At 56.6% G+C, this 15,568-nt stretch overlaps 2 protein-coding genes across 2 annotated transcripts; one reads left to right on the top strand and one right to left on the bottom strand.

Annotated features, from left to right (window-relative positions):
• Positions 1-6,312: 6,312 nt before the first annotated feature.
• Positions 6,313-11,539, top strand: EGR2 (early growth response 2). Its single transcript, XM_040607266.1, has 2 exons — positions 6,313-6,720; positions 7,062-11,539. Exons 1-2 carry the CDS (start codon positions 6,543-6,545, stop codon positions 8,276-8,278), a joined length of 1,395 nt encoding a protein of 464 aa, XP_040463200.1. The 5' UTR covers positions 6,313-6,542; the 3' UTR covers positions 8,279-11,539.
• ADO (2-aminoethanethiol dioxygenase) lies at positions 10,721-13,811 on the bottom strand. Its single transcript, XM_040607267.1, has one exon. It carries the CDS (start codon positions 13,744-13,746, stop codon positions 13,012-13,014), a length of 735 nt encoding a protein of 244 aa, XP_040463201.1. The 5' UTR covers positions 13,747-13,811; the 3' UTR covers positions 10,721-13,011.
• Between the last annotated feature and the right edge of the window lie 1,757 nt (positions 13,812-15,568).

The following is a 15,568-nucleotide window of genomic DNA, read 5'->3' on the forward strand; positions in this document are numbered from 1 at the left end:
TGTTCAAGTTATTCTGAGAGTTGGGAGAGATGAACCTGCTGGGCAGGTATTCCCTAACAATGTCATTTTGACTTTACTAGCCTGCCTTCTCCTCGATGTATCCTCTATTTTTTCAAAGAAAATCATCTGCTCCTCTCAGTTGTTTCAAAGTAAAGTCACAAGAATAGCTTGTTCCCACTCTATTCCAAATATAGCTGTTGGCAGCAATTGCTGAGATAAGGGGGAAGGAAAAGGAACTACCAAGGAAGAGGAAAGGCAGGAGGGGGAAGAGAGAAGAGAGAGCTGAAAAGGTTGGTCAATAGAGAGTAGAGAGAGATACATGAATGAGAGGGCATGTGAAAGGACAAGAACAATACACCACAGCAGAGAAAACAAATCAAAGATAGAAATAAAATCCTGCAAAACAGGTGGAAGCAGCCCAAATACAGAACAAAAAGGACCATGCCCACCCTCAGGAGAAGTTTGAGTTTTAGCCTTGAAAAGTAACCAAACCTTAAATAAAATCATGTCCAATTTTGACTTCCACTCAGATTGTAGGGGTTATAGCATCAGAAAACTTATGCTAATTTACACTGCTTGAAGATCTGGCCCTAGAAATTTTAAAGCAAAATGTGCTGCTTATTTTAATCTCTTGTGGGATTTTTAAAAAATTCTCTGCTCCAATAAAATTTGCTAGCAGTTCTTAACAGTAAACCATCCATTGGGTAACTTTGCTGAAAATGAACCTGAACACCTTTCATCTCAGGAGTACGTAATCAGGATGGTCTTCTGGTGAGACTGGAGCATGTAGACATGCCCTCGGGAGCAGAAAATAAATGATGATAAAAACTAAGGAAAAGCCAGAATCACGCTCAGACTGACTTACCCAGAGGAAAGAGCTGAGTTTTCAAGGCTCAAGGCAGACTGGTTTAAGACCAAAGCACAGAGAAATGAGACACAAATGGAAACAGGTTCTGAGAAGTGGTGCATAGACAGGGCAAACACAAACGAGTCCTTGGCAATCTAGAAATCCTGTGAATGGCTCCAGCTTCCCTGGAGGGGTGGGAAGTTTCTGAGAAACATCCCACAGAGCTCTTCTGCTTCTCTTCTCAAAGACTGCTTGGAAAATGGTGCCAGAGTTTTGCTTTGCCTCCTGCTCTGCTGAAAAGAGATGCCACACATGACCTTACTACTCCTCAGCTGAGGATAAAAAGCCGTACCCAGTTCTGAAGGTGCTGTTTCCTATAAACTGAGTATGTCCGGAAAGCCTTCTGACAAGCCTTCCAAGTACTCAAGCACTAGGTAATGGGACCAAGAGGAGAACTGAAAATGTGACACTTGCTATACTTCTTTTATTTCAGTCCTCCAGGGTCGAAGGCCACTTGCATTGTTAAGGGCTAAACTCCATCAGTTCTCTCCCTGGACTAAATGCCCAGTGCAGCCATGGGACAAGGTGGTGTTTACACAAAGCACAGGAGAAATGAGGACAGCAGGAAATACAAGGGTAAGTGAAACTAGTTTCAGAAGGGACTGGAAAGCAGAGCTTAGCAGGCAGACTATCGCTATTCAGAAACAAAGTTGTCATTTTGAGAGTCTTGTCTTGTAACTGATACATGTATCTGAGTTATTTTCCCTGTTATGAGAAACAACTCTTTTTTTGGTGTGGTTTTTTTTTTGTTCCCCCAGCAAGCATCATGCAGAGCTGCTACTTTTGCCTTTCAGGAGGGACACCCACCCTGTGGCTTGCTCCCAGCACTTCCCTGGGGTGTGTTGTCTCCATCCTGACCCCCTTGGGGCTACGAGAGTCACAGCCTGTGGGACTGCCATCAGGCAGCCCTGCCGCCCTGGCCTGGATCTCTGACTCAACAGGGCTGTACTTTGGTGTCTCTATAGGTAGCACGCCTGTGATGTAAAGCTTTAGGGGTGCTGTTATATGGGGAAACACCAGCAGCACTCAGCCCAGTTCTCTACTTTTTGCTCAGCTGCCGTGTCCTCGCCGGCTCCCGGGAGCGTTTTCCCCCAGGAGAGGGCAGTGGAGCCCGCACACGCTTCCCGCTCCCCTCCCGCCGGCTGCGGGGAACTTCCACTCCCGCCGGTGTTACATCAGGAACGAAAGGGGCGAGCAGAGGTAGGACTTCCAGATTTAATACATCTGCTAGAAACCGTGTAAGGGAATATCAAGGAAATGTTCTGCACACTTAATACGAGAATGGGTTTTAGGCAAACAAATTTGTTGCTGCTTTTATTTGACTGGAAGTTTTCCCTGTCACACGTACGTGTTTGCAGCCACACAAATTTAAACTAGTAACTTGCTGATTCCACACGGGTTTGTTTAATTCCTATAGCCCGAATTAGAAAATGTTATTGACATTTAAATAACCCTTCAGGATGCTGCTAAGGGTCTCCTGAGCCAAATCCTCACAATAAAGTCATTTACTTCTTTCAAATTTACAGGCATTCATCCTAAGACAACAAGCAGCCCTGGCTGAAAACAGCAGTGTGGTTTCAAGGTACTGTAATTAAGGGCAGACTGGGATGCCTTCTCCTCTACTCTTTAACCATCCCCTTCCCCTAGCATGCCAGCAGTCAGGCAGCTGTTTTCTGTAGGTTTGTGTTTACAGCAGGTTTCCCTGGCTGGGTACCAGGTTTCAGTGACCGGCCAGCACAGGCTGAGAGGCTGCACCAGGCCTGTGAGGGGCAGGCAGGGTATATTTAATGGAAGTGGCTTTTGCCTACAGCCAGGGAATCCAGCAGACACCCCTGGCAAAACAAAAGGTGTTAGTGAACCAGCATTTCTTCCTGTGAGGACATGACAAATCTCTCTCCCCCAGTGAAAAGGGGCAAATTTAGGAAACTCTGAAATCCAGCTTTGGAGAGAAGAACTTCTCTTTTACGTGAAACATCAAAAACACACACCAACCCCAACTTGAATCTAGTCCAGACATCCCTTGCTGTTGTCAAAGGACAGGGTCACCCACCTCCTATCCAGGAACAAGTCCCTACTCCCAAGGGCACCTGCTGAGCTGGGGCAGCTTTAACATTCCTGAAAGCAGCAAGGTGCACAGTGGAAGTGGTAGGGTGCATTTCCCAAGCAGGCCTACTAGCATTGCTGCTGTTAGCACATGAGGTCAGTCAAGTTTTGCTACAAAAGCATAGTAACTCCCTGGACAGATGACTCCAATGTGTGCTGTTAAGCTGGTTAAATGGTATTGCTAGCTCCACAGATGACGAGCTGCCTTTTCTTCCTCAGCCACGCTCAAGCTCAAGTATGGAGGCAAGGACAATTTTATTTCTACAGCTCCTGTCTCAGGTACTTGTGGTAGAGAATGACCACAGGAAAATATACACAGTGCAACATCTGCTAGCACCTGGTTAAAAGTGCAACTACAATAAATCCAAAGGGGGCTGGTTTCAAAGAAATTTGGAATAAAAGAGAAGTTCTGCTCTTCAGCTCTGAACCCTCCTCAGTCAGTGCTACATCCAGACAGACATGTCATGCATGTATGAGGCACAGCTCCTTTCCTGGTGCGAGTGAGGCTTTGGCAATTTACACCAGCAATCTGTCCGTCATATGAAACCACGTGGTTTATAGGAACCACAGGAATCAGTAGGACTTTTTGCATGTAACGCTCATTGACGTCAGTGCAACTTGGACCGTCTAATACTCGGAGTCTGGTATAATCAGCCAAACGGGGATCAAAGGCAAAAAGCACATGCAAAGCACTACAGCAAGAATATCTGTAAAGGGACCAGAAACATTTGAGTTTCATCTGCCAACATCTTCCTGAAGACCAAGCACTAACTACATTTCCATCTCACCCCGTACCAGATCCTGCTGCCATTAAGACAAAGGTCCTATTGAGATAAGTGACTTAATTGTCCCTGTAAAGGCTGGAAGTCAGACATAACTTACCCCATTCTTGAGAAGGCTTTTAAAGTTAACCAACAAAGTCAACTAACAGTAGTATTCCTTAGGTGAAGATAACCAGGAGGTACATTAAATTTTATTTGTGTCAGTCTTCCGTTGAATCCTTCTCTGTGGTGGAAGAACATTAAATTCTCCAAGTTAGTTAAATGCTGGAATTGAGATATGGGGAGGTTAAGGTGGGACGTGAAACCTTGGTTCTTCTTTCTCCTGTGTTCATTATGAGTTAATGTCATCAGTGGGCACGTGATATTTTCATACAATACAGGAAGATGATGCAGAGTATCCCCAAACCCTGTGTCTGATACATCTGCGATGTTTTGCAGTAAAGAGGATCCTCTGCTTAGAGTCACCTGTTTCTCAAATTCATGTAAAGTAACTTGACCCACAGCACAACAGATTCCAATATTTTGTTCTTTCATAGTAGCGATTAGACCAATTATAGCTCAGCCGTAATGGAAAGGTACAACACAATTGCTCCTACTTCTCAGTCAGATTTCCCAGCACCTGTCTCTCTCTGTCTTTCTCTGTCACAATTTAACTTTTAAATTGAGATGGGTTTTTAAAAATTAAAATATCTAGAATCCTACTGAAACTGAGCACAAGCTTTCTTTCAACTAAATCTCCTATGCCAAACTATTGGCTGTACATTAAGTGCTAGTGAGGACTGGTAACAAAAACCTACGTTAAAAACCACTAGGTATTATATATTAACAAATACTGTGCACACTTCCTCGATCACAGGTGAAGGAAAATATCTAGGTTTATCCCTACTATTCCTTAGCAAGTATGACAAATGCCCCTGAAATGTGTACTTTTTCAGGCATGCTCCTGTCTAGCCTGGGCTCTGCGGTGACCGGACAAGTAGCAAACCTGGAGCATCACTGAAGGCAGTGAAACAAAAAGAGAGGAACTGAGAGCGCCTTTCCCAGCTGGGGTGTGAGGTGTTGCACGGATAAAGAGGAGGCAGAGAGACAGACACCCTGTGACAGCCTTTGGGATCCCAGGCAGAGGTAAGTGCATGCACTGTGAGGAACATGCCACGCTTCTGCAGCATGTGCTGTAACGTACTAAACCCCGTAAATACTGGTATATGTGGCTAAAACTGAAAGTGAAGAGTTTTTAGCCTTCCTGTGTATTCTCTGGCCTGACGATTTGGAACAGGAGTGTGCTTTTGTAGTGTCTCTCATATGTTGCCACGTTTTACTGCTGCTTAGGTTGTCAATGGGATTTTTTTTCTGCAGACCATGGAAAAGGGGCCTTGCATGCTACAGACCATATGTGTGAGAGTTGCTTTCCTAAACGCAGGAATAAACAGCCATAAGCTGAAATATTCCTAAGTAATGAGATTAGTGACATGAGCATAGCATGGGATACAGCTTTCAAAAATAATTACATCTGACACCCTCATCAGCAAGAAGATGTAGGGGCTGCAAGCTTGGGAACAGCATATGAAAGACTGGCTTCTCCTGGGAAGGGAGGCACAAGGGAGGTTATTTTTAGTTCTTGGGGAGGGGGGAGGCTAGAATTTAAGCACGCTCTGCTTCGATACCCTCATTATGGAGGAGATCTTGGGGAAAGAAAAGCAAAACCGGGAGTGGAAATGGTACTGGGGATGGGGCCTCGGGAAGCTGTGGAACACGGCAGCGGAAGCAAGAGGCTGGTCCGCGCAGGGTGCGAGCGGCGGGGGAGGGCATGGAGGGGGCACCCCCGCCGCCCCCCCGTCCCCATCCCCGGCTGCGCCCGTCGGTACAATAACAACCCCCCGACGGCGGAGCGGGCGGTTCCGTTTGCGCGGCGGTATATATAGATCAGACACTTTCCAAAAAAAACAGCGACACGCTCGCTCCGCGCGGCGCCTCTTTCCACCCGTAATTCAGAAAAACAAAACAAAACAAAACAAAAAAAATATTTTTTTTAAGAAAGGAGAAGCCGGATTCCGTGAATGCGGCTGTTTCTGACCCGCCGCCGCTCTGCGGTTACGGGCTGCTGAGAAAGTGAGCGGGGCCCGGCGGGGCGGCCCCGGGACCTCCTCTGCTTTTCCGAGCTTTTTAAAATTTTCCGGAACGAGCCCTAAAAAGGGCAGGGGGGCGGGGCCGGATCCGCTCCTTTTTAGGACAAGGGCCCCGCCACCGGAATCCCCCCCTGGGCGGCGCGGCGGGCGGCGGCGGGGCGCTGCCGGCGCGGCGGGGGCTGAGCGCGGCCGGGGCGGGTCGGGGCCGCCCCCGCGGGGCGCGGAGCGCGGCGGGGAGGGGGGGGGGTCGGGGCGGGCGCGGGGTGGCGGGTGCCGCACGCGGGCGCCCACGTGACCGCCAGGCCCCGTTCCTCAGTCCTTATATGGGCAGTGACGTCCCGGGCATTCAGGGGGCCCCCATAAATACTTACCGCCAGACTTGTCCTCCAGCGCGAGCTGCGGCGGGAGCGCGGCTCTCCCGGGGCACCGCGGGCACCGCACCGCCGCGACGGGGCGGCCGCCCGCCCGCCCGCACATGCCTCCCCGCGCGCCGCGCCGGCTCCCCGCCGTCCCCCCGCGCCGGTAGTGGGAGGCTGGGGGAAGCGCCCCCTCCTCTCCCCCTCCCCGCCCCGAGCGCGCACCGCCGGCCGGGAGCACCGCTCCCCCGGCCGCCCCGCCGCCCCCATGATGACCGCCAAGGCGGTGGACAAGATCCCGGTGACCCTCGGCGGGTTCGTGCACCAGCTCCCCGAGGGCATTTACCCCGCCGATGACATCTCCGCCGCGCTGCCAACTTCGGTCGCGATCTTCCCCAATGCCGACCTGGCGGGGCCGTTTGACCAGATGAGCGGTGTGGCCGGAGGTAAGCGGAGGCCGCGCAGGTGCGGGCCGGGCCGCCCGCAGAGGGCGGCGGAGCCCTGGGGCGGCGGGCGGGCGGGCGGGGGGCGGACTGGGACGGGGGCCGCGGCCTCCCCGCCGCCCGGCCGGGGTCCCCGGCGCCCCTCGCGGCAGCTCTGCCTCCGCGCCCGGCTCGGGGGAAAAGTTGCGGCGGGCGCGGAGCCCCCGCAGCCGGAGCGCAACATGTGCGCGCCGCAGCCCCGCGCCGCGCCGGGCCGGGGCGGGCGGCGGCCGGAGCCGAGGCCGGGGCCGGGCCGCCCGGCGGATGGCGGCGCGGAAGGCTGACCGGCTCCTTTCCCCCCCCAGACGGCATGATCAACGTGGACATGGGCGACAAGCGGGCCCTGGACCTGCCCTACGGCGGCGGCTTCGCGCCCAACGCCCCGGCCTCCCGCAACCAGACCTTCACCTACATGGGCAAATTCTCCATCGACCCGCAGTACCCCGGCGCCGGCTGCTACCCCGAGGGCATCATCAATATCGTCAGCGCGGGGATCCTGCAGGGGGTCAGCACGCCCTCCTCCGCCGCCCCCGCCGCCGCCCCCGCCGCCGCCTCCTCCGCCTCCTCCTCGGCCACCGCCGCCTCCGCCGCCTCCGCCGCCTCCCCCAACCCGCTGGCCGGGGCCCTCGGCTGCACCATGGCGCAGGGCCAGCCGGCCGACCTGGAGCACCTCTACTCGCCGCCGCCGCCGCCCTACTCGGGCTGCGGCGACCTGTACCCGCAGGACCCCTCCTCGGCCTTCCTGCCCGCCGCCGGCGGCGGGGCGCTGCCTTTCCCCCCGCCGCCCTCCTACCCCTCCCCGAAGGCGGCGGCGGCCGACGGCGGGCTCTTCACCATGATCCCCGAGTACGGCGGCTTCTTCCCGCCGCCCCAGTGCCAGCGGGAGCTGCACGCCGGCCCCGACCGCAAGCCCTTCCCCTGCCCCCTCGACTCGCTCCGCGTCCCGCCGCCCCTCACGCCGCTCTCCACCATCCGCAACTTCACCCTGGGGGCGCCCCCGGCGGGCGCCGCCCCCGGCAGCGCTCCCGGCGGCGGCGGGGGCGAGGGCGCGGGCGCCCGGCTGCCCGCCGGCGCCTACAGCCCGCACCACCTGCCGCTGCGGCCCATCCTGCGGCCCCGCAAGTACCCCAACCGGCCCAGCAAGACGCCGGTCCACGAGCGGCCCTACCCCTGCCCCGCCGAGGGCTGCGACCGCCGCTTCTCCCGCTCCGACGAGCTCACCCGGCACATCCGCATCCACACGGGCCACAAGCCCTTCCAGTGCCGCATCTGCATGCGGAACTTCAGCCGCAGCGACCACCTCACCACCCACATCCGCACGCACACCGGCGAGAAGCCCTTCGCCTGCGACTTCTGCGGCAGGAAGTTCGCCCGCTCCGACGAGAGGAAGCGGCACACCAAGATCCACCTGCGCCAGAAGGAGCGGAAAGGAGCCGCCGCCGCCGGCGGGTGCCCGCAGCCCGGCGGCGGGAGCGGCGCCGCCACCCTGGCCCCCTGCGCGGCGCGGACGCGGACGCCCTGACGGCGCGGGGTGGGCAGGACCCAGCGCTGAGCCGCTGAGCCGCCGCCGAGGGCGGCGGGGCGCGGAGCCCGGCGGGGCGCGACGAGCACCTGGTGGCGCCGCGGGGCTCCCCCGGGCCGGAGCGGGCCGGGCCGGGTCGGGCCGGGCCGGGCCGGCCGGTGTACATAGGGGCTGCGGCGGGAGGATGGATGCATGCAGTGCCGTCGTGGTGAGGTGTCCTTGGTGCCTTGTGTGGTGTAGAGCCCGGTCCCCTGTCTGCATGTGGGGGGTGCCTTACCGATCCGCTCCGACGACAGCGGCGACACCGAGACCGGAAAGTTTTCCCTCCCTGGTTTTAGTATGGCTGTACATTTCTGCCTATTAATATTGGGATTTTTTTTTTTTTTAGAGACTATATTTTTGTACGCACTGGCTTGGGGTTTTGTTTTTGTTTTTCTTTCTGGTGACTTAAAAGTGTTACGTTTGTAGTAGGACTTGGGACGGGTTGTAAATACTTTGGCTGGAACCGACGCCCGTTGGCCGCCGGGACCCGGCGCGCAGCAGATAACCCGAATAATGCACAACCACTAACGGGAGCTGGAAGGAGAGAGGGTTTCTTTCTGGCCGCTCTGTAAATAAACTTTTCGACCATAGGGTAGGTGCTTACAACGTTTATAAAAGACGACAAATAAATCTCTTAATTATGCTAAATTGACAGCTTTATTTCCGTAGGTTCCGCGGCCCGGCCCGGGGGAACGGGTGCCGCCCGCCCGTCCCCGGAGGGCTGCGGGGCAGCCGGGCCCGGGCACCTCGGAGCGCCCCGCACCGCCCCGCACCGCCGTGGCGCGGAAAACCAGCGGCCCCGGCGTAGTAGCGCTCGCTCTCGGGAGCGGGGATTCCCCTCGGAGACGACAGACGGGATAATATCGGCCCGGGGAGCGGGGTGGGTTTTTTTGACTCGCTTTCTGTTTTGTTCCGCGGTTACGGTCCGCCCCAGGCAGCCTCCCCGAGTGGGCTCCGCAAAAGCGGGTACCGCCGCCCCGACGGCCGCCCCGCGGGGACAGCGGCTGCGGCGGCACCGGGCTGCGCGGGCGGCACCGCGCCCGTTCTTGGGGCTCCGCGGGGCCCGGGGGCGGCGGCGCTCACCCCCGCGGCACAGCCGGGCTTTTCCTGTTGAACCCATCTGGCCGCAACGGCGCTCTTGTTTTTTTGGTTTTGGGTGGGTTTTTTTAACCTGTTTTGATTATTATTTTTTAAGCAGTTATCCCGGCCTGGCCCCGCCAGGGCCCACCCTCGGGTCCTGCCGTCGGTGCAGGGCCGTACCGGTCCCGCGGGCTCACCTCGCTGAGGCAGCGCCCCGGTACGGCCCACACCGCACAGGCGAGCCGTGCGGGAGGGACCTCGCCGCTAACGCCACAGCCCAGTGCCGCAGGGAGCAGGGGCAAAGCCCTTGCCCGTGCCCTGGTGCAGGGTCGTGCTGTGCAAAGCGCCGGCGGCACCTGCTTCTGCCGTCCGGAACGGCCTGCTCCCTGTCCTCGAACGGGCACCAGCTCCTTGGGCAGCTGCGCTTTCCTTGGGAAAGGCGTTCAGCAGTAGTTGAAGCAATACGCCCGGTTTTGAGTTGGAGGTGAAGCAGGCTTCCAAAGCTGGGCATGGACCAGTCCTTGCAGGATGAAGCCACGCAACGACACCAGCTACAGAGCCGCCACGCTCACCACCCCACCGCCCCTTAGCAGCACAAGTATGCCTTCGCCTTCCCTGCTGCATCTCTTGGCAGGTTGCAGCTTCATCACCTGATGTCGTGTGCTCCTGGCCCCCAAAAGCAACCACAGCCTGCTGCCGGAGGGATGTCACGGGAGCGCAACCCCACAGGAGCCGGGGCCTCCTTGGTCGGCATCGGTGGGCTGCAGTACAGGCAGGTGGATGAGGTTCCAGTGCTCTCAGACTGCTGCGCTCCCAGAGGTACGGCCTCAGATAACTGCAGCTCCGCCGCAGCCAGAGCGTCGCGAGCAGAACTGGGATCTCAGCTAGCCAGGTGCACAATCCAAGGCTCCACTCGCACTCTCCAAACTACCGTCTGCAGCCATGCTACAAGATGAAAACCCCAGTCAAAAGCAAACTGTGATCAACAACACGGAAACTAAACAAGCTGAATTAAGGAAACTGCTGATGACTAGCATACAGCTACAAAAGAACCTTACATTGCGTACTGGTATCGGCAATCTTAAACCTGTGCCTTTGCCTTACAGTAACAGCCAGGTTTAAAAGTGGTGATACTGCATGTGCCTGGATTTGTCTACAGGCACCGGTGGAAGATTTGGGCGAGAACCGAGTGTTAAGCATCGCCTTGTGAAGAACGGCCACTCGCACCATTTGGACTGTTAGGCAAAAGAAACTTGCACTCTGTACCATACTTGGTTCCAGACTCTTGTACTTGTGAAGGAAGTAATGACTGGTCAGTGGTAAGATATCCTGTATTTATTCCATAACTCAGCAATAACAGTAATTTTGCTGTTGTGAAAACACAAAAACCAGACTGCAGAGAGAGGGAACGGCATTATGGACTTAAACCTTCTGCTTACAGATATCCAGAACGTATGAAGTAAGTTTCAATTACTGAGTGAGCAAGAAGTTACACAAAGAGGCTTTTCTTTAATGCATCTCAGGTTTTGCTATTTCCCCCAGCTTTAATACCTTGATGCTAACACCATTAAAAAAAAAAAAAAAAAAAGTTTTGCCGCGGTTGTTCACAGCACTCCGCAGCATAAGGGACCATGCTGTCCTCTATGGAAAGATGCATTAAAGTCCTATCCCATTAAACATCTCGACTAGGTTTTGCACATGGAGGAAAAAAAATTAAAAACCAAGAGAAAGACCTAAGGGGAGGATAGAGCAGACGAGATAAAAATGTTCTCTGTTGCAGTTTGTTTTTCCAGTACAGCTGTTTGCATGCACCACGCTATATTCTTCGCGGACTTTTGTAAAAGGATGATGGTCTTCATTAGCATCGGAGAGGGTTAGAAACGGGCAGTAACACAGGGAGGCATTGCGTTATACTTAATGACTACATTCGATACAGAATTGTTGCACATTAACTAATGCTAAGCTGCAGGGGAATTCCAGGAAAAACAGGTAAGCCAGCTGCAGAAATACCAGACACTTTAAAGTGCTGTAAGAATAAATGGAAATCGCCTGAAATAATTTCCACCATTTTTTCCTTGCAAAAGAATTAATCCATGCATGCATAATGCTGACTGTATTTTACACTCATTCTTTTGCAGGAAAAACAAACAAACAAAAAAGGCAATGCCGTATCAGAATCATTTAAAAATTCACACAATTCACACATACAAGCCACTGTACAGGAAAAACAAGTCTGCTTTTATAAATACACAAAGAAAAATTAAAGCCAGTTGTGGAACGATTTCTGGAGCAGGTCGGTACATCGCTTAGGAAGTTGGTCAGTCGTGTTTATTATTCAAATTCCCACGTTGTGACCAAGCAGGCCAAGGCTGCCCCGGTCTGGGTCTGGGGTACGAAGTGTGCGTTGGGATGAAGAGGCACGAGACCAGTCCCTGCAGTGCAGATGGAGTATTTCACCTATCGAAAGTTTCTCCCTTGTTAGAAAGACGGCATCCCCTGCCGTGGACAAACCACCTCTCCAGACTGCTTCCATCATAGCAAGGCAAAATTCATGGTGTCTCTTCTATGCTATGTTTATTTAAAAGCCTTATGAAAAAGTAGTCTTTATAAATAGTATAAAGAGGGAAACTGCAAGGCTTCGAAAGCCCAAAGTGTTCTCTTGTCCATATAAAAACACAGACCATACTTTAAAGAGAAGACATCGGGTCAAATCTTATCTGTACCTAGGGTTATGTGCGCTGCTGTATATATAGGGTTTGCAAACGTCACGTTTCTAGAATAGCTTCCACGACTCAACAGTGGATAGTTGGTTTTTCTCTTAAGATGCCCACAGCTTCTGCTGCCCTCTGCCACTGCTGCATGAGAGGTTCCAAGCAGGTTAATGAGCAGCCGACTAGTCTCCTTCTCCTAGCTGAAGGAAATATGCATAGACGTACTCTGTAATTCTCAGCTGCAATAGCGAGATCTTAGAGGCAATGCTTTAAGGTACGGATAAAAAGTGATTCTGAACCTGACAGTGCCCCTTAGGAGGGGGAGCTCCCTTAACTCCAGCCGCGGGGATTGCTGGCATTTACTGGAGGCGCACGTCCTGGCTCAGGAGCTGTTCTGGGCCGGTTTTTTGCTAGCAGGGTTTTGCCCGCAGACTCTCGAGGATGGCTGTGGCAGACGGCGTGCCCAGCGGCTGCAGCCAGCCCACCCCGCCAAGCCACTTGCGGCGCCCCACGGCACCTTCGCCCTCCCGCCGGGGCCGACCCCCCGCACCGCACGCGGCCCCATTTACACAGGGTGCCGGAGTATTCCTCCTGAGCGCTGAGGCCAGCAGCAGCTTAACGGCGCTGCTCCTCCCCGCCAGCCCAAGGGGAATAAACGCGCCCTGGCACTTGGCTCCCCTCGACTCGGCTCGCCCGGCAGGCCTCGGCGGGGAGGTGCCTGCAGCACTCCCGCGGAGCGCCGGCAGCGCCGGGCCCGGGCCGCCTGGCAGCGTGTGGCCGGGCCGGGGCATGAGGCGGGCCGGCGGCGCCGGGCAGGGTGCGGCGAGCGGCGGGCTCCCCTCCGGGCGGCGCGGGCCGAGCGCCAACCGCCCCAGCGCCCGCCGGGCCCGGGCCGCCGCCTCAGAGGCAGACGCGGGGCCCGGGGTAGGGCTCGCCCCCGCACCAGAAGTCGGCGGCCTGCGGGGTCTCCGTCAGCCACACCTCCCGCGGCAGCGCCAGCGGCTCGGCGCCCGCCGGCGGCCCCTCCAGCAGGCGGTAGTAGTGGCAGTCCCGGCCGTGCTGGGGGTCGTAGGGCGGCGCCAGGATGTCGAGGAAGGCGGCGGGCCCGTCCACGGCGTCGATCTGGTGGAGGTTGTCGGTGTGCGGCGAGAGCAGGCACGGCGGGGAGGCCGGCGTGTAGTGCTGCCGGGAGCGGTACAGGGCGCGGTGGCAGGGCCCGGCGGCGGCGGGGGGCGGCGGGGCGGCGGCGGCGGCGGGCAGCGTGTCCATGCAGGCGATGCGCAGCGTGCCGTAGAGCACCTTCAGCATGCCGTTCATGCCCGGGTGGTCGTGCAGCGGGATGCAGGCGCCGCTCCGCAGCAGGAACACGCCCATGCTGAAGCTCTCCGTCTCGCAGATGTGCATGTAGCTGACCGGCGGCACCACGCCGGCCCACGGGAACCCCCCGCCCGCCGCCGCCGCGGCCGCCGACGGCCCCCGCGGCGCCAAGTGCAGGTCCTCGGCGCGCACCTCGTCCAGCAGCTGCTGCAGCCGGTGCAGGTTCTCCCCGAAGGCCGGCCCCGCCGGGCTGCGGAAGGTGATCCGCGCCTGCCGCGCCACCCGCTGGATCAGGGAAGCCATGTTGTCCCGGGGCATGGCGGCGCCCGACCCGGCCCCGCCGCCCCCGGCCGCGGCAGGCGGTCCCGTCGCCGCTTCCGCCTCCGCCCCCTGCCCCCGCCGCGCAGGCGCGCCCGCGCCGCCGTGCACCACGGGGCTCGTAGTCCTGCCCGCCGCCGCCGGGGTCCCGTGGGGGCGCGGAGCCGGGGGCGGCGGGAGGAGGAGGGGGAGGGGAGGGGAGGGGGGGGCTGCTGCTCCCAGCAGGGCCGGCGGAGGTGAGCGGCCGGCGGGGGGCCGCGGTGTGCGGGGCCTGGCCGGCTGCCGGGGGGGCGCGGCGGCACCGCCTGCGGCCGCCATCTTAGCGCCGCGGGGGGCGAGGCGGGAGCGGGAGCGGGGCCGCCGCGGGCAGCGCCTTGCGGAGCCCGTGGCTGAGGGACGGCGGCGGGGGGGCGGCCGGCGGCGGGGCCCCGGGCGCGGGCAGGGGTCTCACCCGCCCGGAGCCCGCGCAGCGCCCTGCCTGCCCGGCCGGGGAGGGCACCGCGGCGTCCGGCGCCCGCACAGCTGCGGGAGGGCCGGGGCCCGGGGGAGCCCGCGCGGAGCCCGCTCCTCGGCCCGCAGTTTGGCGAGCACGGCAGCGCGGGTACTGCGGCACGGACGTGTCACAGACTGGATAAACAGTTTGGTGTCGGACACTAATTGCTAAGCCACTTTGGCACGTTGATCACTTCCCAGCTTCCCGGCACCGCCTCTCCTGTTGGAACACCGGCCCGAGGTCTTGCTGCATGGCACGCGCTGTCCTTGACGTGTCTCCTTACAGCCGCTTTCGAGCGTGGTTGTATCTTGGTTCATTATCTGTAACCGCAGACGAACATCGAATGAGCACATGGAGTTCCAGACGCTGGTCCTCAGAGAATCCACGTGTGACAGAAAGCATGGATAATCTCTTGGCTCGGTTCCAGCCTGGTGGAGCCTGCACGTGGCTGTTCCAGGCTGATGCACAAAAGGGTCCAGCATTTATTTTGCCAGGGCGTTACATGCGACGTTTTATTTCATTTATATATTTGTGGCAACGATCCTGTCACCTTCTTTCTATGACTGTGCATAGCAGACCATGCCTAGAAAATACTTGGGTTTGGAAATCGACCTGTTAGTGCTGGGATAAACAAAGTTAGGCAGTGGTCACACAAATATACGGACTCGTACCACCTTGAGTTCAGTTATTTAAGCAAGTGTTCAGCACCGACGTACTGTGGTAGGTCTAGGCCCACCTGGTTAGATTCTGAAAAACAGCTGAATGACAGTACTCAACCAAATAGGACTCCAGTGGCTGCAGCCCACAAGTTAAAAAACTTAGTTTAGAAACAAGGTAAACCAACGTGTTTTCTTGATGAAAGGCAAATACAGGTCTTAAGATGTGCATTAAACTTAAGATCTGTGTCGCTTTACAGTATTATTACATACATTATACGTGAATTAAAGACATAGATGTTGCAGACATGTGATGGCCCAGTAGAAGATTAAACACTGACAGTGTAAACAAAGATTGGTGACTTCAGTCTCTCTGCCCAAACCTATTTCCCTCCTATAAAGAAGTGGTGCACAGAACGCACATTTAGGTAATGGCATTGTTGCTTCCTCTTCGTAGAGGAGGATGTTCATTTGAGTTGCTCCTTTAGAGTTCCACCTGAAGCTGTAAAGCATTGCAATCTTCATCCGTTTCATCTTCCCACACTGATGTTCTAAGTAATTTCTCTCTCCAGTGCCAGTGTTGCAAGCGCAAGGTGAAGATCAGGTGGCATTTCTGTACTTCGCAGGAACAGGGCTGCCTGGCAGGATGCTTAGAATGAGGGGGCAGATGTCT

This window comes from Falco naumanni, chromosome 9 (genome assembly GCF_017639655.2).
Source record: "Falco naumanni isolate bFalNau1 chromosome 9, bFalNau1.pat, whole genome shotgun sequence".
NCBI lineage: Eukaryota > Metazoa > Chordata > Aves > Falconiformes > Falconidae > Falco > Falco naumanni.

Bases quoted from the DNA above. Each gene is read 5' to 3' on its own strand.
- EGR2 (XM_040607266.1), top strand. From the start codon at position 6,543: ATGATGACCGCCAAGGCGGTGGACAAGATCCCGGTGACCCTCGGCGGG. The intron at 6,721-7,061 runs GTAAGCGGAGGC...TTCCCCCCCCAG, and splicing joins GATGAGCGGTGTGGCCGGAG to ACGGCATGATCAACGTGGAC.
- ADO (XM_040607267.1), bottom strand. From the start codon at position 13,746: ATGCCCCGGGACAACATGGCTTCCCTGATCCAGCGGGTGGCGCGGCAG.